The following is a 27,725-nucleotide window of genomic DNA, read 5'->3' on the forward strand; positions in this document are numbered from 1 at the left end:
ATAAAGCTGTTCTCACGTGCTTGCAGACCATGACTATGTGTAATTATGTGTAGATATGTGTGATTATTCACGTGTGACTATGCTTTTGTTCCAGCAAGCGTTGTGTAATTTGTCCCCAGTTTCTACCAGACCCTATGGAGAGAGGCTCCCTTGAAAACTGTTGGTGATTTTACGCGTACTCATGCTTGTTGCTGTGCTTCAGGCCAAACGGCTCTACAAATGTCTTAAGTTTGGCACGGAAATTCTGCATATGGTCCTCCTCCTCGGATTACGGCCCAGCCAGCCCCTGGCCAGAACAATGACAGATTGCCGTGTGTGTGGGTGCTCGCGTGCATACAAATACGTAAATAAAATGTCAGTGTGCATGTTGCGTGTCTATGTCAGACCATAGGTGCGTGGACTTTGGCTAATCTGGAGCATCAGGTGTACTTTGCAAGGTGGCAGAGCAGATTTTTGCCATTTCGTCTTTGAAAACGTCCATGCTTGCCGAGCGTTGGTGTATGGATAGAGCAAAGCCATGCACAGCTCGTCCTTATCTATAATCGGCCATACCCCACTGCTGATCTCCAGTGTGAGGGTTTTTGTATTCACACACGACTGTATAAGTGCTAGGCAGCGGGGCAGCACATCTCCCAGCTCGACAATAAATCACCCCGCCTTCCATTTAGTCATCGAAGAGATCCCACTCCTCGTGTACTTTCCACCGGCGGTAGCGAGTCTCACCCACGCGGCGCGACCCACGTGGTGAGCACGCGGTAGTCGAGCACCGACCATTAGCGGCGAGGCCCCGGCCCACACGGGTCCGACCGGCGCCGGCGCCGGCAGCCCTAATCCCCCCCCCCCGGCCGACCGACCAGCGGACTCCCCGCCGGCTCAGCCGACCTCTGCAGACTGGACCCTGCCTCCCCCACCCCTCCTCCCCTTCTCCTCGCCCAAACGCTCTCACGCACGCGGACCGTTTCCGGAAGTGGTGTTCTGTTTCACGGTCCAGGCGCATGGTGACGGGGTCACCAGGTGTTCAGGTGTCCAGGTCACATGCGATGAAGGCCAGTTTATTGCCGCCACTGGAATCCCGCATTCTAGATTGTGCAAGCACATTCTTGCGTTTCCATATTGCCTGTCGACGAAGGAACACCTCTGCCCACCTTACGGTGTGCTTTGCTAATGCTGGGGTTTGCGTTAGTCACTGTTTGTGGTTTGCAGGCGGCCTCTGTTCAGCGAATAGCGAGGTGCCCACAGAGAAGGCGCTGGGACACTTACTGCCTTACCGCTGACTGGTTGCAACGTTTCGTGTCAGCGCTGTCGCCCGTTTGTGTATACAGTAGTGCACAAACATTGGCTAAGGGCGAAGACACCAAGCAGTATGCAGTGTGTTACGCTGCCTGTACAGTTGAAGTCGCTGCCTATCTATGCGTCTACTGCTACCGACGCTGAACGCAAAAATGCACAAAAACGGGTGTTTATGTATGGACTTCAGAGGCGTTGCATGTCATCGTATAGGACTTAAGGTCACCGTAAAAGACGTGCCAATACCGGCCTCTGCCGTTCGCTTACACGTGATCTCTACCCTTCCATTTAGCGTGTGAGTATGATGTTTGTCGATATTCCGAATCGTAAATGTATGGGCCGTTTACACTTCTGCTATATCCATGGTTCATCGCAACGCCATAAAAACGGCATCAGTTCAAATTTGTAATATTTCACACGATCATGCAAAAAAATCCCGTAATCATACAATCGTGCAGGGGATGAGTTAACCCAAGCTAAAAAGTATGTGCAATATCCGTCCTCATCTTGACAGCCGAAGTTCCGATCTTAGCACGGGCTCCATGGAAGGCGGCTGCCACACCGCACTCCTTCATTATGAACACGTTTCAGAACGTAGCGTTCCCCAGAAGACAGCGTACAAATACTAAAATATCTCAGGTGTTCCATGGTCGTAGGGAATACGATGCTGGCTGGGGTCCAACCCTACCAAAAAATATGATCCACGCAGGCTTTCGTGAAAATGTACACTCTGGTGTGACACTTTCTAAAATCGGTTGGGGGATGAAGCTGAACCAGTGAACCTGACCTAACCGGCTTCCAGATCCTGACATCTCTCCGGACTTCGGCTGGTTTGCGTCCCTGATATCATAAGTAAGATACAAACTATTTGGTCGGTTTCAAAAATGAAGGAATGATGACTTTCCATTGGAGGCCAATGTGATGGTGATAGTGATGACATTGACATTAATGCGTTTAAGCGCCAAGCGTCCTACAGTGCCGACACTTGCTGCATGTCATTGACCCAGCATCCTCCTTTTGTTCATATGCAATATGCATTGGGCGCATCAGAGGAGCATTGAGGGGGCTCGGGTCAGCATTTGGAGGCTCAGCCCCCCCCCCCCCCCTCCTCCCCTAAAAGCATACCCACTGACATCCCAGGATACACTGGTCAGTGGTCAGCGACCCCGTCATCATCACTACAGCGCGAGCAGAAACGCCCGCATACCAGTCGGTGCATTTTACTGACCAGTCGTCCGTTATTCTCCGTTCCTCCACCGACTTGTGCCGCTGGTGCTGACATCTGTTATCAGCTTCGGTGACCGGTGAGACGTGGCTACACTACCGTGCCCAGCACCAACACAGTCGTAATCGTATCCACATGGTCTGCGGATCGGCCACCGTTCTGCTCACTGTGCAAGGTTGATCCGATCTGGAGCAAACCGCATGGACCCATTTCATTCCACTCCATTTCATTGCAGAGCCGCAGCCGGGAGGGGGGGGGGGGCGTGGATCCGGATCTCGTTCTCTCGTGTTTTCTTTTGCCATAGATGGCTCTCGAATGAAAGCTTGAGATCAGCGTGTGAGCGTGCTCACCGAGTTACGCCCGCCCCCCCCCCCTCACCGAGCTACGCCTGCCCCCCCCCCTCACCGAGTTACGCCTGCCCACTCCCCCCATATGCACTTGAGAAAGTTCTGGCTGCGTTTTGCGCAACATAAGAGAGCATTGTCGATCGATTGCTTCCAGTTGGATTATTTAGCGAATTGTCCTCTACACTAATACAGATACACTGTGAGTGGTCCTAAATGCCATAGCAGTACGCCGCAAAAAATGCTGTCATGCTCCCTGGCAACCTACACCCTCGTTTCTACAAAGGTCTTAAACAGTAAGCACACTCCAGTTTGACCTTGATAAGTGTAATGGAGAAAACAGTTATGCGAAGCTTCTCGCCTGCACGTGTCATTCGGAGGCTGTCACGATCAAAAAGTTTATCGTTGGGGCATGGTCTCTTGGCCCTTGTGTTGGCTACGTCCCCATATTTTACCATTGCATGTCAGCCTTAACAATTCTAGCTGTTTAAGATGTACAAAAACCACAATGTGAACGTGCTTGCCTTTCGGTGTATCAAGATATATTTCCTTTTTGGGTACATGGTCAACCACATGGATGTATTCAAGGAGGTACCTGGGGCACGTTACCCTACCTAACATTTTTTTTGTATACGTGATTCTACTTACGAATAAATGTTAGCAATGACAAAAGTCACGCATGGACGGAAAAAGGAAACAGATTGAAAACATCTGCTATTCTTATTCTCTGGGCAGAAATTTCGCGCGCCTTCGGCGCGATAAAATATACTTGCTTTTAAAATTTCGCTCATGCCCAATTACGAAACTCTTTATAGTATGTGGTCAAACAAACCTTGGTACACCAAATGAAGCGCTCAATTCCACTTGGTTTATTTATATCCAGTTTTCCAAAGGGACGAAATAATCTCGCTCCTTTCGACAAAGATATCCACTTGCGCTTCATTGTATACGGCAAATATTGCTGAAAACTATTCCCAAGATGTGTCCCCGGGAGATCGACGGTTCACACCAGCGAACTATGTAATATATTAAACGCGTTCTCGGTCACCATTTATTCAAAATTGAGTATATGCCGCGGACAGAAGGAAACAGAGAGACAGAGAGATTAAAAGAAACAATGGGAAAAGCAGCTGTAGGGATGAGTAGAAGGGAGAGAAGAGGGACAAAAAGGCAGGCCATGGCAGGGCACAAGAAGTTGACAATAAATCCCATACAAAACAACGCCGTCGTTAAAACAAAGTAATCTCACTTGCAGCACACCATCGGGACTTTCACCACGTCCACGTTTCGTCCTTGATATCAATATGCAGTACATTTTGATACAGGCTGTCGCACAGCGCTTGACGCAGAGTTCGCCACGTGACGCGCACTGGGCGGGTACAAAGCGAGCTCGTCGTGTAAACGGCGCCCTCGCAGCTTACCCGACGCCCGCACAGGGCGCACTGTTCCCGCTATCGCTGCAGATGACGCTGCATGCGTCAGAAGTTGATCCAGGTGTCGCTACTGACGCGAACCGCGACGCGCGCAGACGGCACCGTCCGCTATCGTTTGGGGGCTGGGAGCCTGACGTTTGTGACGATAGCTGCCCGGGTGACGTCACGGTTTCAGCGCCGGAGCATAGCCAACTGAGAGCGATCCCGGCCGGGCAAGGTCGGGGTGGCCACACCGCGGCCGTGTCACGCCCACTTCTGCATTGGTCCCTGCTGAAGTGCAGTATTGCAATACGTTGGTCGACCACGCGCGCGCAGAGTCATTTGTGCAGCTCCGGTATCTTTTGTATCTGAACACGGCTCGTTGCGAGCACGGCGAGAGTTGCTTCAGATGTAAAGCGGGGTCTCCTGACCAGTCAGCAGCCGGAACAGGGATGTCGGCATGGTCTTCATCAATATCTGCAGCAGGCGAGAAGCAGCACGCTTCGTTAGCCCATAATGTGAAAGGCGTAGTCACTGAAAACGCATTCCTGCATGTTCCTCCGGGACATATCATTGTCAAGCAGCTTTCAGCGCAGGAAGATCACATATTTCACAAACTCATTTAGGTGCAAACACAAAAGATTCGCATTGACGTGCATCGGACAGCACATCATTTTTATAATAGGATTGCAAGAAACCGACAGCGTTCTCGGTATACGGAGATTAATATTGTTCTGCTGTTACCTGGATACACCAAATTGTGTCGTACAGTGATAAGGAAAACTTAACCTCTTCATAACACACATTTTAAAGACCTCCACAAACTGAGCGTCAAACGAGAGCTCCACGTACATACAAATATAGTGAATGGATCGGTCTTAGTAAACTTCTGGAACATAACCACGTCCTTATGAACTCTCCCGACAAGTCTTAAAATTCACCAGCTACGACAAATGGGTGTTTTTCCCAATAAGCAGTGCAGGAATTGGGAAGAAATCATCATTGTGAAACGAAATAAGAATCAAGTCGAAATCACGTCTGCGCAGAGTAACGGTTCGCTGACCTTCCTGATAGTCAGCATCCATCCCGACCTGAGGGGCGCCACCTCTCCGCACGGAGATCTCATTCACCTCCCCCGAGCCCACCTTCACCGCCCCCCCCCCCCTCCCTCGCGGCTCACCTCGCCGACGGAGGTCTCATTCATTCCTTTCACGGGCCCACATTCGCGGCGCCCCTCCTCCGCGACGCCCCCCTCCCCCTCGCAGCTTACCTCGCCGACGGAGGTGGCCAGCAGGCTGACGATCCGCTCGTGCGGCACGGCCACCACGCTCTGGCTGTTGATCTCGATGATGCGGTGTCCGACGCGCACGCCCCCGCGTTCGGCAATGCCGCCGCGCAGCAGGCTGCAGATGACGCCGTTCTGCACACTGAAGCCCAGCTGGTACTTGGTGTCGGGCCGCCGGATGCGCACCTCCACCACCGGCGGACACGGCACCACCGTCAGCTTCACCACGGTCGCCTGCTTGGCGTTCTTGACATAGGTCTGGCAGCTGGCCAGCGGCAGGCCCACCAGGCTGACGCCGTTGATGGCAATGATCTGGTCGCCGATGTTGAGCAGGCCGCAGCGGGCGGCGGCGCCGGCCGGCGCCAGGTTGGCAATCACCACCGTCGGCACCAGCGAGCCCCAGCCTGACTCGACGATCACCACGCCGAGGATCTCGCCCTTCTGCTTGGGCACCACCACCTGGCGGCAGTCGGGCACCAGCCACTGAGGCACCAGCCGCCGGTGCCGGCGAGGAATGAAAGGCCCCTTGGGGGGTCGGCCTCCGCTATGGATATTGACAAGCGCTACTACACACAGGCGACACCTGTGCCATTTGGAAACGTCAGCGCCAGAGAATGGAGCAATCAATACAGAGCCAGACAACCGGCAAAGGGTATGCCGGGCTGGTGGAGCATACGGTCACTGGTGCAGACGTGTCCCAGAGGCACTGATTTAGACTGGTGAGATGAATGTGCATTTCTCGCATGTATGGTGGAATGAAATAGTAACCCTGAATAGGTATTGCTATCCATTCGGAAGGCACTGTGCGGCAAGGTCTAAAAATATAGCGTATGCATATGTTCGGCCAAACCTTAGAGAACTCCCGTCACGAAAGGCTATTACCAATACAAACGCAATTTGTCGCACACGACCTTGGTAAACATTCCTTGCCCCTCACCCCCACCCCCACTGCATTGGGCTGCCGACGAGGCAGGCGATAGGAAAGGAATGTTCGCACAAAAAGTTTGCGTACTGATTTGTCGCTCCGCACCTCCTTCTGAAGCTCCTTCTTGGCAAACATCTTCAGCTCCTCTCCGAATATTTCCTGCGAGTTCAGGACTTCCTGGTAGTCCATCTCCTTGACAAAGCCGTGATCGTCGATGCCGTTGGCTTTGAGGAACTCCATGTAGGCCACCTGGAAGGCTTGTCCGATGGACTGGGCGATGAACTGCGCCTGAAGCGACAGCGGACAAGCGGTCGGCCACGGCCCACGTTTGAGACAAGCGGAGACCGTCAGACACGTGACTAAACGCTATCTTGACCGGATGTTAACGGCGCATTCTCACAGCAACATGCTGTCGCGTGATCAAACCAGTGCTGATTCTGAAGACAGGGTAAGCCCCAGCAGATTGGGCGGCAGCCAGCTCGGCTTGGTTCGTCCTGCACCGCTGTCAGTGTATCCAGGCGGGTCCCACACGGCTTTGATCTGTGGCTAACCAGTCGGCGGCGCTGGGAGGCTCTGAGAGCCCCACAGAGCTTCCTGCCAACAGCTGCGACGGAAGCGTCGCCTCGGGACGTTCCCCGACGGCAATCGTTAACCAGAGCGACGACAGATGGCCCCTCCCCGCCCGCCGCTGTCCCCGACCTCACCTCGTCACTCTCGAACACGTGGCACACCATCTTGGGCAGCGTCTGCAGGTGGGCCAAGCCGGCGGCGGTCTCGCGTCGCCGTGCCATCAGCACCACGAGCTCGCCGATGTCGGCGATGTACGAAATGGTACGCAGCGCGTGGTCCATCATGATCTCCTGCCGGCCGGCGGACGGAACCGGGTCAGACGGGGGCCGGTGGGAGGGCCCGGGTCAGGCGGGAGCCGGTGAGAGGGCCCGGGTCAGGCGGGAGCCGGTGAGAGGGCCTGGGTTAGGCAGAGGCCGGTGAGAGCGCCTGTGTCAGACGGGTGCCGGTGGGAGGGCCCGGGTGAGACGGGGGCTGGTGGGAGGGAACCGTGTCAGACGGGGGCCGTTGGAAAGGAACCGGGTCAGACTGGGGCCGGTGGGAGGTCCTGGGTCAGGTGGGGCTGGTGGAAGGGCCGGGTCAGGCGGGGCCGCTGGAACCGTGTCAGGCGGGGGCCGGTGGAATGGAACCGGGTCAGACGGGGGTCGGTGGGGGCGCGACGCACATCGGCTGGCGTCGAACGCACGGGTCTGCAACAGGCGCCGGAAGGCTGGATGATGAGTCTTGGATTGGAGGGCAGCATTCTTTGTCGTTGCTGTCCGGTTGCGTTAAGTGCGGAAGCTCGCATGTGCATGCGTGCTTCCAACAGGAGTGGAGCTTTGAGTCCCTTCGGATGAACCATGTCTCCTCTCCGCTCGCTCAGTATTTCGCTCAAACCACAAAAAAATTCCCCAAACATTACAAGAAAGAAAAAAACCGTTCCGCTTAGGGAAATCTTGAGTAATTCGACGCCGCCCCCCCCCCCCCCCCCCCCACCCCCGATGAAGTTCGTCAGACTCTGTTTGCCGTTCAGAACCATGTAGGGCAGGATCTTTTAATGTGGAATATATAGATACAGGAGCAGCGGTTGCCAAAGATTGTTAGTTGAGCAGCTATATCCTGTTAGTAACGGCGAACTGAATTGTTTAATCCATTTTTCAGTTAATGTAGGACAGTTTCAAACACATCGATACGAGTCCGCCAAACACACACAAGCATCTTACTGTCAGAACATGCAGTCTAAACAGTTTGGCAACGAAGGCAACCTTACTCAGCGCCCTGCCTGCGTACTTATGCCGAGGACGTCCATGGCACCACCGAGCTAACGTCCGGTCTTATGATATTATACAGTGTCTGCGGTTTTATTGAATTCTACATATATATATATATATATATATATATATATATATATATATATTATAAAGCGACTGTAATTAATATTACGGTCTCTTGTTGCTACAGATCCAGGGCGCAAATTTAGCAATTTGAGAGCAACAAACAACAAAAGGCAGCCGAGATGAAGCATGGCAGGTGCCACTTAACCCTGTCTGAGCCTCGCCTCGGTCCGTGGCGTGCAGTCAATGGCATCCGAATGGAAGCCAGATCGACCGCTTCCGGTAGCTGTGTGAACCGTTGGTCCGCCGCCGCCTGGCGTTGACGGGGATCGCACGGGGGAGGGGGAGGGGGAGGGGGCTGCCGACAGACCACGTCAGCCGGAGCTGAGCGGTGGACCACGGGCGCCGCTTCTGCACCGGTCTCGGGCGTCGGATGCCGCCGACTGCCTCCAGGCACAACAGGCGGATGAGGGGTGCCCTGATACCCCACGTACAGGTCAGGCACCTGTATGACCTTCGTCAACACCTCCCCCCCCCCCCTTGGTCGCGGGGAAAGATAGTCCGCCCAATACCGAAATGCGAGATTCGGCATGTTCATTATGACAAAGAGATCCGCACAGCCCTGCTGGAGGGTTCGACTCGACCTCACCTTGAGACTTGTATTGAGCACCATTATCTTCTCGGTCGATATGAAGAGGTCGACATCCGTGCTGGGCTGAGCCTCGCCGTTCGGCACCTGCCGGTCGGGCGCGCTCGAACGTTAGAGGAGCCCACGATGGCCCAGACCGGCACGGGGCTGACGAGGCCGCCGTCACCTGTCACGCTACCCGTCACGACGTCACACGTCGCGTCACCTGTCACGACGTTGCCCGTCAATGTGTCACCCGTCACGGCGTCACCCGTCACGGCGCCACACGTCGCGTCACCCGTCACGACGCCACCCGTCACGACGTCACCCGTCACGGCGTCACCCGTCACGTCAGGCCATCTGTCACGACGCCACACGTCACGTCATCCGTCACGACGTCACACGTCGCGTCATTAGTCACGACGTCCCACGTCACGTCATCCGTCACAACTTCACACGTGCGTCATCCGTCACGTCACGACATCACCTTCACGTCACGTCACGACGTCACCCGTCACGTTACGCATCATGACGTCACCCGTCCAGCCATGCACGTGCCGGAGGCGTTGCCACGCAACGTGGTCGTAACAGACGTGTTGGCACACAACATTGCACGGGCCGACGACGAAATAAACATGCATGGGGCGGTGATGGCTGCGGCCGAACCAGCGCGGACGGTTCTCAACGCTGAAGGTGAGTCCCGTGCACGGAGTGATGGCAGCTACAGTCGATCAATGCACAGGCGTTTATCAACACTGAAGTTGAGTGATGCACGTGTCGGCGTTGTTTGCCAGCCATGCCGGTCAGCGGGTGCACTCGTGGGCGCCTGGCGCGCCGCCGCCCGGGAGCCGGCGGAAGTGGAGGCGTGCGTGTCGAGCCACCATCAGCGCGCCGCCGCCGGCACGCGGCAGTCGATCACGTGCCGCCCTTTCGGAATTGACGCATCGCTGGGTCGACAGCATGGGTCACAGCGGCGGGATACATGGGAGCGCCACATGAATGAGTTCGTGTCACTCGGTCAAAACTGGGGGCTGGAGCCTCCACCTCCACCCTCCACCCCAATAGGAAACTGCACTGATGGCGGGTATGTTCGGCACGCTGAGTTTACGGCGGCGGGCTGAGTAGTGCGGAGAGGGCAAGCGGGAGCGCCACGCGGAGGGTTTCGTGCCGTTCAGTCAAAACCGATGACATACTGGATCGACAGGCTGGATCATATAGACAGCACACCTGGACAGGACACGGGACAGAACAGGAGCGCCTCGTGGATGATTTCGTGCGCTCGACACTCAACATTGACGCGTTGCTGGAGCGACGACCTGGGTGAAGCGTGTGTGTTCTGAGCTCTCTCGGGGCTTCGCTGCGATGGCATTTGCCGTGTTTGGTTAGCGTAGTCCGATCCACAAAGAGGGCGTCGGTTTGCAGAAGCTCTTGATCAATAGCTGCCGCTGATCCGACCCAAGGCGGACAGCTGAGTGGTTCGAGTAAGCGGAATCGCCAGAGAACGAGGCCGTTTTTTGCACGAGCCATGCGCCTGATGCAATAGTGAGCGTGACGCAATTACGTTGGAATGTCCGGAAATACGGGACAAACCAGTCACCTCGGGCTGGAAGTGGACTGGAGGCTGCGTCAGTCCCAATGTGAGCTGGAGACTGCATCAGTCCCAATGTGAGCTGGAGGCTGCGTCTGTCCCAGTGTGAGCTGGAGACTGTGCCGGTTCCACTACGTCTCAGCGCCGATAGAATCTGAGTCGTACCGAGCTCCAGGTGTGGGGGGGGGGGGGGGGCATGCAACTTAGAAGACATGCTATTGCGGTGGTGTGATGAGCATGCCCGCATGTGCATGGCCGCTGAACGCTAGATAGAGACAGCCTTATTGTTGAGGATGCAAACGAAAATGCTCTTTGGGTAATGCAAGAGCTTTTTGTAGACTACAAATATGGGCATAAACACGACCGCATGGAAAGACGCATGCAAGGCTGGTGTCGCGGCAAGAGAAGCCATGTAAAGCAGCGCGACGTGTGTTATTTGAAGCCCTACCGCGGTCAAGACCATCAAAACAAAGCAAGCGGCGTTGAAGCCCGTCTTTAAAACTACGCTTGCACAAGCGTGCCAAATTATATGAATACAACTGATATTCACTCTGATAATGAAACACATAAATTCCGTTCATGCCTCGCTACCTCAGCCAAAGCTAATGGGTGTTTTAGGGTCACATTAACCTGCCGTCATAAGCTATCAAGTTACACAAACCTATGGGGATTGACACATCAGTTAACTGGCTTTGCAAAACTTTGGCAGCGGAACTCTGAGAGGTATGTGAGGAATCGAAGTCGGAGGAACAAGCTAGAAGTCACGGAACAAGTCACGGAACATGCCAGAAACAGGCTCACAGTTGAATCACTTACCAAAGCCTGCGTGCGGGCAGAAAGGAGGCAAAATGTCAATTTTAGTTGCACAACAATTCGTTCGCTTGTCCACAAACTTTAAAACAACTGACGATCAGTGACAATCCATGCTATATATGTGTGACTAATACAACGCTAGTCGGGTCAGAAATCGCACATCATAAGCGGAATCAACCCTGCACGGTCTCGAAAAAAACATGCCATCATCGTCCCAACCGTCCACAAATGCCTTGGGCATTGGGTGATAAGATTATACCCAACAATGCAAGAAAACAGCGTAATGAAAAGAGCAAATAAACTGTAAGGGGTTTGATATTATCATTACATTAATGGCTCTGAACGCCGCCGCAAGGGACGCACTAGGGACTGGTGAACGTACGACTTTAAGCCCGTCCCTGACGAGATTAATATGCAGGGATAGTCGGAAAGGATGTCGAACGCTTCAGGCTTTTTGAAATGCACACGCAAAGAAATGCTTCAAGAGTGTTCCATATTTGTATGTGGTTTTCAACTGAATTAGCCGTGATCAAGATCATTTGGTGCAATTCACAGCCCTGCCCTTTAGAAGACATGAACCCCTCCAGTTTCTGAGCTACGCTCTCGAGAAGATGTGCAAACTATTTCGTGCAAACTTTTTCAAGGTCACCCAGGCATCCATAACGCCATCATGACGACATTCAAACCCTGACATTCCATTGGCCATATAGCAATCAAGGCAAAAAAGTTGTCGAGTCGATCATATCTGGCATTCGTGAGCACAATTTCCAAATATACCGGTCGTCAACTGGCTCTCAATCAATGTCGTGCAATGTACGATGACGCAATCAAACAATGACGTATTGGGAAGGATATTTACCTAATAAAGAAACTGTGTTGCCTGGAGCAGCCTTTTCCACTTTCCACAAAAATACCAAGAGTTCTAAGTAGGCCTATTTCATCACATCTGCTAGTTGCTTCGATATATTCAAATACGGAGCATTCCCTTTAAACGGGTGCGTACTGCGATAATCGCGCTTTTGCCGCGAGGAATGCTTCGACATTTAATAGTGGCCATTAAATGCAGACATTTTTTGAAATAGCGTTGCTGTTCCCAACACACGATGTTCCTATATCGGCTGCCATAAAATATTTATGCCTCTTAGTGCGGTTCATGCCTGATGCACTGAAAGCGAGTATTATCACTTCGAACATTTAACGGAACCTGTCCCATGTGCTGAATGGCTCAGTCTCTTATGAAAGAGCGTTGTGACTATCATTGTTATTGTTACATCTGCCTGCTTAAACTGAAGCTTAAAACAAAAACCGTCATCAAAAACGTCGGATTCTTGAGACATCCGCAAGTTGACAGCCATAACAAAATATGACGCACGCTGGAATCGAACCCTCGACTTCTTGATTAAACACATGTTGCTCTCCCCGATTTGGCGCGCCGTGGTCAACGGACGGCTTCGCTGCGTCGCGGCCCGCGGGACCAGGCACCCACCACCTTACCCGGATGCGGGCCACCGCCTGGTGAGCGGCGCGCTGCTTACTCCTGCGCCGTCGCCAGCTGCCGAGCGGCTCGTCGCGCTCGCGCAGCTCGTCCGGCTCGTCCACATGGACGGCGCCGCGGTAGCGCAGACGGAACAGCGCGCCGGCAGCGGCGGCCGGCGGGGAGGGGGGCCAACCGGGAGTCGGCGGGCGGACGCGACGCTCCGGGTTCGTCTCGACCGCCTACGAAGTGGGCCGGGCCTCAGCGCGTCACCAACGGACAGACCGAGACGTACCCTGTCCCGGTCAGGCCCGCAGCCGGCGACGAGCACGCGGCGCAGATGCAGGGACTCCCGGCGGCAGCGTCCGTGGTCCCCCGTCCAGGATCACCCACAGTCCCGCTCGCGGCGCCGTCAGCCAGGAAGCGACGGAAGCCAGAGAGAGCGTCGGCCGGCAGGCACTGGTGAGCTGGCGCTGCGCCGCGGCCCTTGATCACCGACCAGCGATCACGACCCCACCGCCGCCATCAGCAGCGATTCGCGCAGTCATTATGCCTGCCGGGGCGGTTATCAGCTGGTGGAGCCGCCTCGCCTTCCATTATTGGACACTGTGCAGGCCGATCCGGCGCTGCTGACGCTCAGAGAAGGGTGGGACGCAGGGGCCGCTGAGCGCCGGAGGGGGCGACGCGTCCAGTCGGTCGCCACATGTACTCGTCCCCCGGACGCTGTGCAGGCCGACCGGCGCTGCTGACGCTCAGGGAAGGGTGGGACGCAGGAGCCGCTGAGCGCCGGAGGGGGTGACTCGTCAAGCCGGTCGTCACCTGTACTAGTCCCGGAGGAGTTACAGTCAATATTGGACATTACCTGTACATAGCTGGAGCGGATTTACGGGGGGCTGCTGCTACCTCGCCTGAGCAGTGACCAGATAAGTTGTCGCTAGCTCCGCAAAAAGTCGCGTTTTTATGCCAGTTAAGGTGTGCCAGATCTTCTCCAGTAATGATGTCCATCGACCAAATGGAAGGTAGTGCTTTCTTAGTTCAATCCAGGGCAAAAGCAGCACGTCTGAAAAGTAAAGACGACTAAACCTTCCATGCAAGTTCGTGACTACTTGGTCATGGTGGTTGCGATAGATAATGTTTGAGATGTTTGCTGGGGGGCAATTGATGTATTAGAGAGGATAGGATAGGAGAGGATAAGATGTATAAGATGTATCATCGCTTTATCCCACACCCTTAAAGTTGTTTGAAAGCGTATAAATCCATGCGTTTCAATTGATTTGAGCAATGGAAATGGGCTAAGAAGGCGCCAAAAATTGAACTATCATTGCAGCTATTACTACGCATTGATACCATCAGACATCAGCTGATATATCTTTCAAAAATTGGAACCGGAATTCAGGAAATGTAGCATAGAGAAGATCGCTTCACTTCCCTTGCTTCCAGACGTCTTTGGAAGCTCTTAGCATCCACCGAACAAGATGTGCTCTGTGATAGGCCAGGCTCGTGATTAGGCAATAGATGGCGTTTGAAACCGGGCTCATTATTGGGTACAGCGCCCGAGCCAGACTTGTGATCGGACACATAGCCTGATACCAGCTTTGCGATTGGACGTACCGTATAAGACAAGACTTTTGATTGGGCACTGCGCGACGCCGGCTAAGCAAATGCGCGCACCGTTCGTGATCGGGCATAGCCTATGCGAGGACGGGCTCGTAGTGGTGAACATGGTGTGAAATCTGCTTTGCGGCTGGACGGGTACCACATGTGCAGTTTTGCTTCCCATTGCCTTGGACGATCCAAACTAAAGAGATGTTGGTTTGGCGTTGGCGGTTTCCCCAGCTCTATGCCGCCTTTATTGCCCTCCCTAAAGCTCTGCTGTATGGTTATGATTTTTGGCAGCGCTTGATCACCAACATCAAATATAAATTCTTGCAATACTCATATAACCTAGAACACTCACGCCACTCCAGTGCCGGTAGGAGCATTTCGTTTCAGCCAGTGGCGCAACCGAGGGGGATGGTCTTACTGGACTTTAGCCTCTACCGTCAAGGTTCAGGGCAGTTTTTCACCACAACGCCTCTGAATATAATCCCGGAATCTGGTGAACAGGAAAACTATTTTGGCGTTAAATCACAGAGACACTACTGTGGGCATCGACATGTAGGGCCCAGTAGCCGTAATTTAGTAAAAAGGCTGGCGGACAATCAGGTGAACATGTACGGTGCACAGCTGAAACAATTGTTTCAGGCACCAGGGCAAACCAACAAAGATAGCACTTTGATACGCTAGGCACTGCACCTATTACCGTGTGTGGGGTCTGTTAGTCTGTTCACATTACGCAGAACGTTGAGTGGGGGCTGGAACTCGCTGGTAAAAGTTAGCCCTCCGCCCCCCGATGTAAATCATGAGAGCTCCCCGTAGCAAGGTTTGGTTGCGCTCTTACTCTCAGCCACGGGCAAGGGTTGCCACATACCATGTCTACATCGAGCAGTGAGCTCCCATGCCAGTCAAATCTCATGTTGTGACAGAAATTCGCGATGTTACGCGTCTCCGTAGCCATAAAGAGGTGAATGACAGTAAAAAAGAAACGATGCGATCGGCCGCCTTGTTTCAATAAGTTAAGTTTAGTTTAGTCTAAGTAAGTTTAGGTAAGTTAAGGTAAGCCCACCAGAAGTCATGAGACGATCCACCTTCAACTTCAAATCTATCGATCATCAACTCTCGTGTCAGTACTGAGGCCACATAAGAGCTGCACTCCCCCCGTCGTGCAGGGAGAGCCTTCGACATCGGCCAGCCGTGTCCCACAGCTGCACCGCTGGGACCAGAAGCGGCGCTGGGTCGCAGCCCGCCAGACGGACACGTCGACGGAGACCTGCGGCGGCGCTGGAAGACACGGACGACGGCGGCGGCGGCGGTGGAAGACGCTGACGGCGGCGGCGACGGAGGAAATAGCCGACGGCGGCGGCGGTAACGGAGGAGGAGGCCGATGGCGGAGGGCGGCGGCAGAGGAGGCCGACGACGGCGGTCGAGGACGAGGCCGACGGCGGCGGCGGCGGCGGAGGAGGAAGAGAGCTACGGCGATGGAGGGGAGACCGACGGCGGCGGAGACGGGCGGAGGATAGCGCCAAGGGTCGGCAAACTCACCTTGATGCGGGAGACGGCCTCCTCGGCCTGCACCATGCGCGTGGCTTTGGTGGGCTGGCCGTCGCAGACGAGCTGGGTGGAGCCGAGGTACCGCGCCCGAAACAGCACGCCCTCGATCAGCACTGCAGGTCACCGGTACTGCGGCGGACAGGTCAGGTCAGGTCAGTGGCAACATAGGAGGGGAGGACACGTCACCAGTAACGCTAGAGAGACGGTTCAGGGCGCTGGCACTAAGGGGGACAGGTTAGGTTATCGGTACTGCGACGTAGACGGGTCGGGTCACTGACACCACGAGAGGGAGAGAGGCCAGGTCATCGGTACTGCGACATAGACGGGTCAGGTCACTGACACTACGGGAGGGACAGGCTAGGTCATCGGTACTGCGGCACGGATGGGTCGAGTCACTGACGCTGGGTAACGCCCTGACGCCGAGCGGTAAACGAACAAGCTTACTGACACTGACAACATAAACAAAGGAGTTCACTAGCTGATCACTGAGTTCTTTGCAGATCAGGTTCGCTCTTGCTACGGCAGTCCGGTCGCCGGCATCTGGCCTCCAAAGCGTTCATATTACTTTATGTTCCTCAAAACACGTCCGAAAAAAACTAGACATGTTAACAACTCAGCCACGGTGCATGCTCTACTCACCAAGGCGTTTTAGTTGATCCAAATCAGTTTGGAAGCGATAAGGATCGGAACAGTCCATCAGTTTATGCTACAGAAGAACGCAGCTGTGGTGTAAGCAGCATCAGCATAGGTTGACGTCCACGAATTAGTAGCAGTAACACAATATTTGGAACACCGAATACAGTAAACACGGGTTGCTGTGCAATATTCGCATCCCAATTATTGGACAAATTAACCGTGATACACCGTATACAAGTTTTATAGAAGCCCTTGTGGTGTGTTGACGCGTTATGCTGCGTATATTATGCATGCTTGTATGTTGCAGATGCTCGTGAGTGGAAAATGCGGTGCGACAGGCGTGACAGCGGTCACTGAACCCTTTCTTTCCAACCTTTCAAACCTTTCCAAACTTTGAGTGAAATTCACCCGACCTTGATATCTCGTCACGCATTGCAAGATGCTTATTTCCGCATCCGCGTCACCGTCTCAGCCTTTTCCGCTCCAGTATAAGTTGCACCACACAATGTGTGCATGTACGTCTGCTTCGTACCTGACTGGTGTGCGCTGTGCGTGTATATATCGTAGCTTGTGTTCTGATGTTCTGTGATATGCATGCCCATACATGACTCGTTAACACGACGTTAGGTTGCACGCGTAGACAGGGAAGTCCAAGTAGAAAGAACTCATTTACATGACTCTATCGACTTACCTTCCTTCGTTTTCGTTTTCTTTTTCACACCCTCTCGATCCTGGAAAAAAAAACGCATACCGATCGTAGCGATTCATTCACTACATCTACGCATCAAGTGTTGTCGACAGCTCATCCCATTCCTCCACGCTCAATTTCCGGCTCTCCGCAAGCGCTCTTCCGATCCTGCCGAACCCCAAGAGACACGGTTGACCAGTAGTCGCACATAATACACCACCAGCTGGCTGTTGCCCGTGGCAACACCGGACCTGCAGCAGAAGCGGCGACCTCACCTTCTGCGGGCAATCCGGCGCGGCCGGGGACGGCGGCGCCAGCTCGCCCGTCGTGTGCGACTTGGGCATCCGAGGTCTTGGCTTACGCCACCCCTGCAGAAGAACGACCTCTGAGCGGCGCGAGCACGGACACTGGGCCATGTGGGAGCACTGGCAGCGAGCACCACTGGCGAGCGGGGTCCGTGCTCGGGGACTGGCATTGCCTGATGACGTGCTGTGGTCGGTACGCCGAGGACGACGTCCCCCCCCCTTCGGTCTGGGCAAGATGGCCGCCAACGCACGCTATGCTAGGCGCAAAGCGTTTTTTCGTATCATGCAGCACGCAACGAGGTGGCTCGAGCCAGCCCGAAGGGAAGCGTACTCGGAAGGCTGAGTAGTAAACAGGCAACAGGACGCCAGAATGTGTCTAAGATTGGCGAGCTGTCTTCTGCGTCGGTTTTACGGGACGACAGATCCCGCAAAGCAAGGATACCTGAAGCCCGAGTGCAAACAACCGGGATGGAATGCGGTCAGCTTGCCTCTTGACCCGACGACACTCCAGGGCTGCCTGTTACGTCTGCTGCATGTTGCTTGCTATACAGACGCATCATCGCAGACACTGGTTACCCGGCTGCTGCAATATCCGAAACTAGAGCCAAGGAAGGGCACCATTCACACTGCACAGCTTTATACCCGGTTGTGAGCGACGGACGTGGGGTCCGGTGCCTGAAGCTCATCATGATCACAACACAGTAGCGCGTCGCCGACTGCCACCTCTGGCCGTCGACACCGACAGCCCAGTGGCGGCGCAGCAGGGGGGGGGGGGGGGAGTTACCCCCTCCTTCCGTAGGCAGGGGGCAAAAATGGTTTTTTTTCTCCCTCTGTTTCACACAAGGGGGCCACCGTTGAGCGGCCCCCTTATATAGAGGCCTATTTTTGCCAGGAAGGCCCCCGAAAACTCAAAATCTATTACGCCGCTCCTCCGCTCAGTCAGCTGGGGGCTCCCGTCGCGGCGTCGATTGACCTCCACGTGTCCCAGCGGCTGCCTTACATGGATCGTGACCCTTATAAATACCGCCGCCAGGGCCGCGCAGATATTATTACCGATGTGGCTGGCCAGCGAGCTGGGGAAGCCGTGCGTGAAGGCGAAACCTCTCATCAGGGCCGGCGAAAACATCACGCAGCCCAGCGTCGGGGCTCAGCCGCGTCCCGCCGGAGACCTCGGCGTCCGGCGTCCAAGAGAGCGTGGGGCGAGACGCCAGTGGGCACCCGTCGACGCCCGGTGTGGGACTACCCGAGCCTGCCCGAGGATATGCTCCGACCGCCGAACAGGGGTATGCATATACATGCACGCATGCGTGTGTTTGGTTTAGGCGTGGGGTGTGGGGATGACGATAAAGATGTAACCAAAGTAGTTTGGAATAAAGTAAAGCTAATTATTGCATATATGATATTATCTGTACGGTGAATGTAGCATACACATAAAGCATAATTCAGGACCTATTTGCAGTATAGGACAGCGAGCATAAGGACCAACACGCAGACTACTCGGCGCATGGGAAAGGTGCAAGAGCGCGGTGTGTCAGCGGCTCGTAATGCGTCAGCCGCGGTCCCCGCGGAGATCACGGTCGCCGGGATATGAGACGGGGAGGGGATAAGAGGGAGGGGGCCGCCGCTGAGCCGCCGGGGCTGTCTGGATCATCCTCCGACTCCGCCAGTGGCCAATCACCATCGCTAGGTCATCAGCCCGCCGCAAAAACGGCTGGCGCGACGCACGGCCAGCGCGAATCGGGCTGCGTCGCGGGCCGCGCAATGTGACATCACTGGGAGCCCGGCTGACCAATAGCGGCGTCGTGAACCGGCGTGGTGTGCCGTCACTGGGAGGCAGGCTTGCTCGAGGTCGGCCCGCAGACGGCCTCCGTGCAGAGGTCCGCAGGGTCACGACCCGACCCCAGAGGGGCAGAGGTAAAGAGGCAAACTGCAGCGGCGGTTAACATGGCAGACCGAAAGAGGCCGAGGCGGGGCTCTTGGTTAACGCCGGGCTTCAGGATCCAGCAGGGCGTCGCAGGACTGAGTGGCCTTGCTCGGAAACAGCAGAACAGGTGGGCTTCACTAATGCGCGGTGCCCGGATCAATAGCAGCCGGTACATTATTCAGCGGCATCCACTCGAAGAATGTCGTAATTTATCAGCAGAAAGCTGCAATACACCCAAACTGTAAGCAACAGGATCCGACAGACTCCTAATGTACAGAGCAATCCCCGGTGGGCTCGTTGGCACCTGCCACGGAGATCTTCAACAGAGGCCCAACATCCACCGGAATCAATACCGGCTCGGGTTCGCATCGGTCGTGTCATCATCCTCGGTCGGCTGGGGGCAGCAGCCGGGCAATCGGATCCGGTCGCCCGGCTCCCTGAAGGACGATGCGATGCCATCCCTCCCTTTTTAGATAGTCGTCCTGATGTGCGCATTCGTCCGGAGTCCCATTCCTTTGCTGGGGACGTCCGTGTGCGCAATCTCCCATCCACTGGACACTTTTCAATTTACCAGTTTACGAGGCAATGGACACTAAAGCGTCCGAGCAAGCTGTAAAACGCCCGCTGCGTAATCATTTGCGCTTCAAATTGGCACCAAATGGTCAAATAGCCAGCCATGTGTTACGACAGAACTGCTGAGGATCGCGTCGCCTTGCGTTTCAATTTGAAACGCAGGCAGTGAAACGAGTGTAAGCCCCTTTGCAGCCACTGCGGCGTACGTACAAGATCTCAGTGACGTGCATAACATATATATATATATATATATATATATATATATATATATATATATATACGTCACGTCAAGATGATCTACTGATGATCAAAATGAATAATTTACTGAAATCACAACGTTAGAATTTGAAACAATGTGACGTCTTACGCTGATACCAAGTTTGAATGCTGGCTAGTGTTTATCATTGTACGCTGAATATGTATTGTTATATCGACGGAGGAATGCTCCAGCCGCGCCTCTGTCGCAGCTGCGTGCGTGCCCGAGAGTTGCGTGAGACCAACGAAGCGGATAAGGTATGGCCCAAAGCGATGGCCCAAATTTGACGCTTAAAATGACTTGTGCCAGCTCTCGATTTCGTATCAGCGGCGGAGTGTGCGACTTACAATCCGAGTTGCTTCACTGCATTATTTCTGCCTTGCGAAGTTCAACACCATTACATATTTGCAAGAAGGGTATTTCAATCACGCTATTCACGGGCTGCAGCCGAAAGAATTTAATGACATGAGCCAATGCCGCTATTCTTATGAAATTATACGTACATTTTACAAGTGCGTAGATTTCAAGATGTAAAGAAAAAAACACGTGAAAGCACAACGTGGCGATACAAATCCAGAACACGTAAATACGACTCTCACCAAAAGCATAGGTTTACCCGACCGATGATAATATTGTATATCAATATGTGGCCAGACACTGGCCAAAAGACATGTCCACATGCAATATGACATGCAACATCGTTTATCAAACCGCAATTGGTCGTTTGTTAGCGCGTCTTAAAAACTCGCTGCCTCTGATCGCGTTCCTGGGTTTTACGATGCCCGACACATTCGGCGTGCCCCGCGATAAGCGAACTGTGAACTGGAACGCTCGCCAGGTCGACACATCTCTCTCGTATGCGAATCCGGTTCTGTCAGAAGTCATTTTGGTGGAAGTAGCATCAGAACACCCGGAGTCTTCACTTTCCTTTCGGGAGGGGGGGGGGGGGGGAGACAGCATGAACCCGAACCTTCTCGATATTTGAAGTGAGTGGCTCAACTTGAACCTCAATCTCAAAAAGTCATACATTCGGCCTCTGTGTTGATTCTGGATTGGTTCGTATTCATGCCTGTTGTCTGACTAATTCATATCGATAATTAGCCCCAGGGGCACAGTCCATTTCGCCAGAAAAAGTCTGCTGGGAATTCCCGTCACAACGCACGACCATTTTATGTAGTCCCTTTCCGAAATAAATTACCACAAAGAAACACGCTCCGCGTCTCCTCAGGCACAACTGCATCGTCAGAAGCTCTGTTATCGCCTGAATGACGCGTTTATAGATGCCCTGATACAGCACGAGCGCCAACAGCTCTGAACAGCGGGCCACAGAGCAGACGGAGAGTGCGGTTTCATCACAAGAACCATAGAGGTCCTTCGAGTTTTGCAAGCTGGCCGCCTGTTGTCCTCCACTGTCTCGAGGCTAGATACGAATCGCAAACCTGAATACAGAGCGACTGAGTGATGAAGAAAGAAGCCCATGAAGAAAAAAACCTACTGCATTTCTAACCGAATGTCGTATACAAACGGACGTAATTGATGCAGATACGAATGCCAAGGGATCGACTTACAAAAGGCAACTTCCATGCGTAAAAATGAGCCTTCTGAAAAAGGGAGACTTATCGTCGTGAAATTTCAATCATCGATTGTGCAGAACAACAGCAAGGAAAGCTCGCGAGTCATTTTATGCAATTCGGTGTATGACTCGAGAAAAACAACAATGTGCGAAATCGACAGATCTGGGAGAATCGCACAACACCATGGTGTTGCCTAAGTCGCCACGTTATCTTCAGGATAGAAGTAACGCATTTTATTATATTCCAGCTGTAATTAAGTAATGAGGTGGAATCCACTTATCAAAATTAGCATGTTGTTGTGTCATTACGCAGTGAAAGAAGCATCCTTGGACATAGGCATAAAGGGGAGGGGGCCGTCGCACCCCAACCTTCTCAGAGTGCTGAACATGAACCCTACGACGGCCCACGGAGAGAATTGATGAAAAAAAACACGTTCTGAGACGTTGGCTCGCCCATGCCTATGGAGATCGCTTTTTAGTCCCATTCCTCATCAGGTGGTTGGGTTAAGACCGTAACGCTGCTCTCAGTTCAGAGCCATTTTTATGTTGATGAGCATTCTCTCATTGCGTACCACGACAAATAATAAAAGCTGTGGAGGGGCTGCGCGATTTAAGAACTGCCTCTGCACAAGCGTCTAGCGCAGCGCTGTCTCTGCACACAAGCGTGTGTTCAGATGTAGATCTAGAAAAACGATGGCACGTTCAGAAAAGTGCGTATTGCATGAGCCTAGTAAGTAAATCTCCATGCACCAGGTAAATGAGATATCGAAGTATTCAGACTAATCCGCCAAGAATTGGACCCAATCATGAGACTGTTGAGGAGTTCAAAGTAGTTTGGAAACTTAAAAAGCGATCATTTAACTGCTCGGCGGCATGATGCGCATCACATCTGAGCCCGTACCCACCATAGCCGGTCCTGCAGCTGGATACGGCGCCACCCCTTCACGTGGGAGTCGGCGGTCATATTCGTCAGTATACTGATGCATTCCCTCTCTCGCTGATGCTCAGCGTATGAGGCCACATCACCGCTTTGCCTATTGCGCGTGTTGGGTACTGAATGGTGTGTGCCTATATGCTAGAAATGCCATTTCTGAGCGCCGTGTTGGATGTTGAGCGCCGCTTGAGAAGAAAATCTCGCGCAGCGCGATGCCGCTTTTCAAATTTAGGCTGCGTGGCGGAGCCGTTCTTCCCACCCACCCCCCCCCCCCCCGACAAATGTCAGCTCTTCTTAATGCATAAGAGTGCATGCAGTGCGGCACCCCGCTTTCAATTGGACGTACCTATGCATCTGAAAAAGCTCTAAGATAGGCTCGAACCAATTCGTTCTTATTTTTGTTCAGATGTTCTATCGCTTCATGTGTTTATCCCCTTCCTATGACACGGCGACGCCAAATGACCACGTGAGTCAGCGCCAAAACTCGGCGAGGATCTGTACCTTGTCCTGGGCCGTCTCCTCGGAGGTCTTCTTCTGGCCGAGCAGCCGGTCCGTCTCCTGGTCCGTGTCCGGCTCCTCTGCAAGCGGAGGCCACGCTCAGACACCGTCGACGGTCGGCGACTCTGTTGAGCCGCGTGCGACGGCCAGTGGACCCAGATGGCCCCCGGCTGAGCCCCGCCGATCCCGGCGTCGGCAACGACGCACCGAAAATGGCGGCCGGCGTGACCATACGGCTCGACGGGGGATCGTTCCCAGAGCCGGCAGAAATCTGATACCGTTCTTATTTTATCCCGGGTCACGTGAACCACTTTGGGGGTTAATGTTCGTCAAAATGAGCTTCTTATCTTTCATGAAATTTCATGGACATTCTGTGTGATGCCTAATACATACCAAGTGGAAAGGCCAACCCGGCACACTTGTAATTCCACGTTGTGATCATGGAACCCCGTAAAACATCACGGATCATATCATACTGACGATTAATTTGTGTCATCTTGAGACCAGCGAGCTCGTGTACGGGTCTCTAACAGTTGTCCTAAAGATACCACCACTGGGTCTGCACTTTGCTCACTCATTTCATACATTTCATAGCTCAACATTGAAATATCACCTGTGGAAACCCGGTGAGAAAAATGTCTAGGCTCAAAAAGAATGTAAATCACCGAGAAATGTATGTTTGAAAGAAGTGACGTCATAGAAGAAAGCGCATGTCGCAACACATGTGATCTTCCTCGTATTTATTAAATACATTAATTGACATGAATACGGAACTGCTTGTAGGTGCGCGCTGCTATCGCCTTTAGTGGGATATTCTTTGTGGCTCTACTATTCACACAACCTGTGCTTTATTTAGGTGTATTAATGCATACGAAGCACGCAGCCTTCCGCATTGTAAAAATGATAACAACTTAAATCCACAAAAGTGAGGGCATCCAGTGGAGAAAATGTTCTCGGTATCCCGTTTTGCATAAATTACCAGGAGAGGCTACTTAAATTGACCCTCCGAAAAATGCTAATATGGGAGTCATGCTTTCCATTTCTGCAAAACGCTGATCGAATGCGATATACCTTTATTCAATGTCGCCTGCTGTCATAAAACCCAAACACATTTTTACCATGTGCTGACAGATAAACATGAACTACGATGCTGGCGTTCATTCCTCTCAAAGAGTACACAATCAAGCCAGCCAGATATCAAAGTGAACGGGCTTCCGCAACCAACACAATCATGTGTATCTCGCAATACCTATCTGCCCGATGACCTCCGTAGCATTTCCTCAGACCAGAACGAAACAAATCAACCCTGCCTCGTCGTAAGTGCCCGCCTCTTGGAAACCGAGGGTCGTGCTGTCTGATGAGTTGAAAGAGTTTCACATCAGCAGGTCAATGCAGGCTTGGCGAAAATGCCCGGAGGTACAGCAACTCAGCGGCCAGGCGCAGGAGCGGGCTCTCGCGGCGAGCCGTCTGACTGCGCCACTCGATCCGCCGGCGGCTGCTCACTACAGACCGTCCAACTGCGCCATTCGATCCGCCGACGGCTGCTCGCCACAGACCGTCCGACTGCGCCATTCGATCGGCCGGCGGCTGCTTACCACAGACCGTCCAACTGCGCCACTCGATCCGTCGGCGGCTGCTCACCACAGACCGTCCGACTGCGCCATTCGATCCGCCGACGGCTGCTCACCACAGACCGTCCGACTGCGCCATTCGATCGGCCGGCGGCTGCTCACCACAGACCGTCCAACTGCGCCACTCGATCCGTCGGCGGCTGCTCACCACAGACCGTCCGACCGCGCTACTCGATCCGCCGGCGGCTGCTCACTACAAGCGGGCTAATGAACGGACAGGTGGACACGCTGGTGACCATGACGCGCCCGCCACCAGCGAAAGAGGAGGAAAAGTATTCCAGTCTAAGATATTTTGGCTCTTACTACCGATAGATGTTGGTTCGAAAGCGCACTTCCACAGGGAGATATTAGATATTCCACTCGTGGCGATCGACTAATTTTTCCTTAAAGGAACGCTTGCCATGTTTGGGAATATTGTGAATGTGCCCTGAAATGTATTCGAGGGATTCAGTACAATTTTTAATCATAATCAAAAGGCTCACAAATGTGCTCATCACAACAGAACACTGACATATTTTGGTTATCATGTGACTCCGGAAAATGGAATCACCAATACTGCTTGGAAGCATTCCGCTATTGACACAAAATAGGCGCATTTCAGCGGTCCGCGAGTAAAAGATAAATGGATCTGTGCGTTACATTTGTTATGCACCGGGAGGCAGCAAGCATAACTATTGGGATTGCTAAGCATCGAGAATGGAAGGAGGGGCGGGGCTTACGTTCGAAAGACGAGGGCGAAGCCACAAATAGGCGGAGCAACGAGTTTTCGGGGGGGGGGGGGGGGGGGGCGCGGTAGACGAAGAGTTATTTGGCTTTCGTGGCGCAGTGAATGCGCCATCTAGAAGCTTACAAATTTTTCGCAAATACAGCCTCTGCGAAAATACTGATCAAGAACACTTGGCTTGTAAACACAGCTAATGCTATGCAAACTTTCCCTTGCCTCAAACTACGAACCCTTTGAACTCTTCAAGTTGTTAGTAGCATACCTCCACTGAGTGCTCTAACTTCCAACAGATGGCTGTCCCTATTGCGTTACTGCAATAAATCACGGACAAACCCCCTGAAGGACATATCAATGAAAAAAGCTCAAACCTACGACGTCAATTAATCTCTACCAAATAATATTGATCGCAAACCCCCATTAATATATCACATGAAGGAAAAGCAGTCCCGGATCTGATCCCTTCGGTCCCTGACCAAAGTTTTACTGCGAATGTTGGATTGAGTACAGGCTCCGCGAGCTATAAAAAGCCTTTTGAAATATTAATTTTAGTTACTGGGCTGAAATTGAAACATTTAAGGTTTGTGCCAACGACAGCAATCACCCATCATCATTATCCTGTACACCATCATCATCATCACTTTAACTTAATAGTGATGTAGGGGATTTTCAAGGTCAATTTCGTAGAAAGGATCGAACCTGGATGAAGAAGTTCAGCCAATATGTGCGAATTTTGGAAAACAGGCTTAGCAAAGTGAATCGGTCACGGATAATCTTACACATCTTAGTTCTGCTCCACTTTGATAGTAAAGGGATAAACAATGACGTCAGAGACCAAAAAAAAAACAGAAAAATTGCGATAAAAATGTCAAGTCACCGTTAAAAAATGATAAAATTGGCTTTAGGAAAATGATGCCTTATAAAGATGCTCGCTTCTCAAAGATGCATGATAGGTTGTGCTTGATGGGTAGAGGCTTACGCACAAACTAAAAGATAAACATCACAGTGTGATCATTATCTGTTCTTGCTTATAATGACATATATTAAGTAATGGTCAGGTCATGGCGCAAGGTTGCTTTAACAATATTTAATCTACAGCAGCAAACTAGCGACATAAGACCTTGCCACGCTGGTGGGCGGTGATATGCAGTATCATATCATATCCCGACAGGTTACCAAAAAGGATTTTACATCACCTTATGTAGGATATTGCCATCATGTCATAGACGTCCACCTAACACCGCGCACCACAAAATCCGACAACAAAATGACAAGGAAGGAAAAAATCCTCGTTGTAGATTTTCTCCACGTGTTTCCGCCACTCAGTTTTGCCATGTGCGAGCTACTTACAACATTTAGTTTAAAACACTCAGCATCACGGCATTAACGCAAAGCAAGCATATCACAAACACAAGCACCCACCATCGGAGGAGGACTCGTAGCGTATGTAGAGGCCGTAAATCATCTCAGCGAACGGCGTCCTGAAATACTGTGATGCTTTTTTCCGTGCTGGTCTGGCTGGCACGGGTCGAATCGGGGCGTCACACAGGCTCTCCAACTCCCGAAACGCGTATTCGAATCACTTCCGCCGCAGGCGATGCCCAAGAGCTGCGAGGAGCCGACCACCTCCCTCCGAGCCTCGCGCCCGTCCGCCCAGACGGCCGACGGCAGCCGGCGACGACCGCTCCCGAGGTGTGGGCACCTGGCGCGCGCCCGGCCCGCACCTGCGGCGCTGCCGGCGTCTCAGTGACGTCTCCCGGCGCGGGACGGCAACGGTAGCGGCGCGGCGGTGGCGCGGCGGCGCGCCGCCGTCCCTGCGCCGCCGCCGCTCGTCGCCCGGTGGCTGGGCATGTGGTAGCAGCGTGTGCCGGGGAGGCCAACGGCGGCGTGAGACTGCAGGACACCCGCGGCATTGGCCTGGTGAAAACCAGCACGCACCGCCGCATTTTTTATATGAGATCTGTGGTCTCATCTG

The 27,725-nt window shown here is 53.2% G+C and overlaps 1 protein-coding gene across 4 annotated transcripts; it reads right to left on the reverse strand.

Moving 5' to 3' along the window:
• Positions 1–3,893: 3,893 nt before the first annotated feature.
• On the reverse strand, positions 3,894–27,401 carry LOC119103293 (protein lin-10). Of its 4 annotated transcripts, none has more exons than XM_037226759.1 (11): positions 27,173–27,400; positions 23,402–23,478; positions 17,611–17,703; positions 17,339–17,378; positions 16,003–16,124; positions 11,391–11,396; positions 9,008–9,094; positions 7,183–7,338; positions 6,566–6,766; positions 5,539–6,012; positions 3,894–4,745 (listed from the first exon to the last, which is right to left on the reverse strand). In XM_037226759.1, the coding sequence occupies exons 1-11, from the start codon at positions 27,213–27,215 to the stop codon at positions 4,674–4,676; spliced, it is 1,371 nt and encodes a 456-aa protein (XP_037082654.1). In that variant the 5' UTR covers positions 27,216–27,400; the 3' UTR covers positions 3,894–4,673. The 4 variants fall into 4 exon arrangements, with proteins under 4 accessions (XP_037082654.1, XP_037082656.1, XP_037082655.1 ...); XM_037226761.1 differs by having other exon boundaries at positions 6,584–6,766; positions 27,173–27,399; XM_037226760.1 differs by lacking the exon at positions 11,391–11,396 and having other exon boundaries at positions 27,173–27,401.
• Between the last annotated feature and the right edge of the window lie 324 nt (positions 27,402–27,725).

Source organism: Pollicipes pollicipes, unplaced genomic scaffold, assembly GCF_011947565.3.
Source record: "Pollicipes pollicipes isolate AB1234 unplaced genomic scaffold, Ppol_2.1 Scaffold_5724;HRSCAF=6776_pilon_pilon_pilon, whole genome shotgun sequence".
NCBI lineage: Eukaryota > Metazoa > Arthropoda > Thecostraca > Pollicipedomorpha > Pollicipedidae > Pollicipes > Pollicipes pollicipes.

Coding starts and splice junctions, on each gene's coding strand:
- LOC119103293 (XM_037226759.1), bottom strand. CDS start 27,215: ATGATTTACGGCCTCTACATACGCTACGAGTCCTCCTCCGATG. Junction 16,125..17,338: donor GAAAACGAAAACGAAGGAAG/GTAAGTCGATAG, acceptor GGTGACCTGCAG/TGCTGATCGAGGGCGTGCTG. Junction 7,339..9,007: donor TGCTCAATACAAGTCTCAAG/GTGAGGTCGAGT, acceptor GCCGGCCGGCAG/GAGATCATGATGGACCACGC.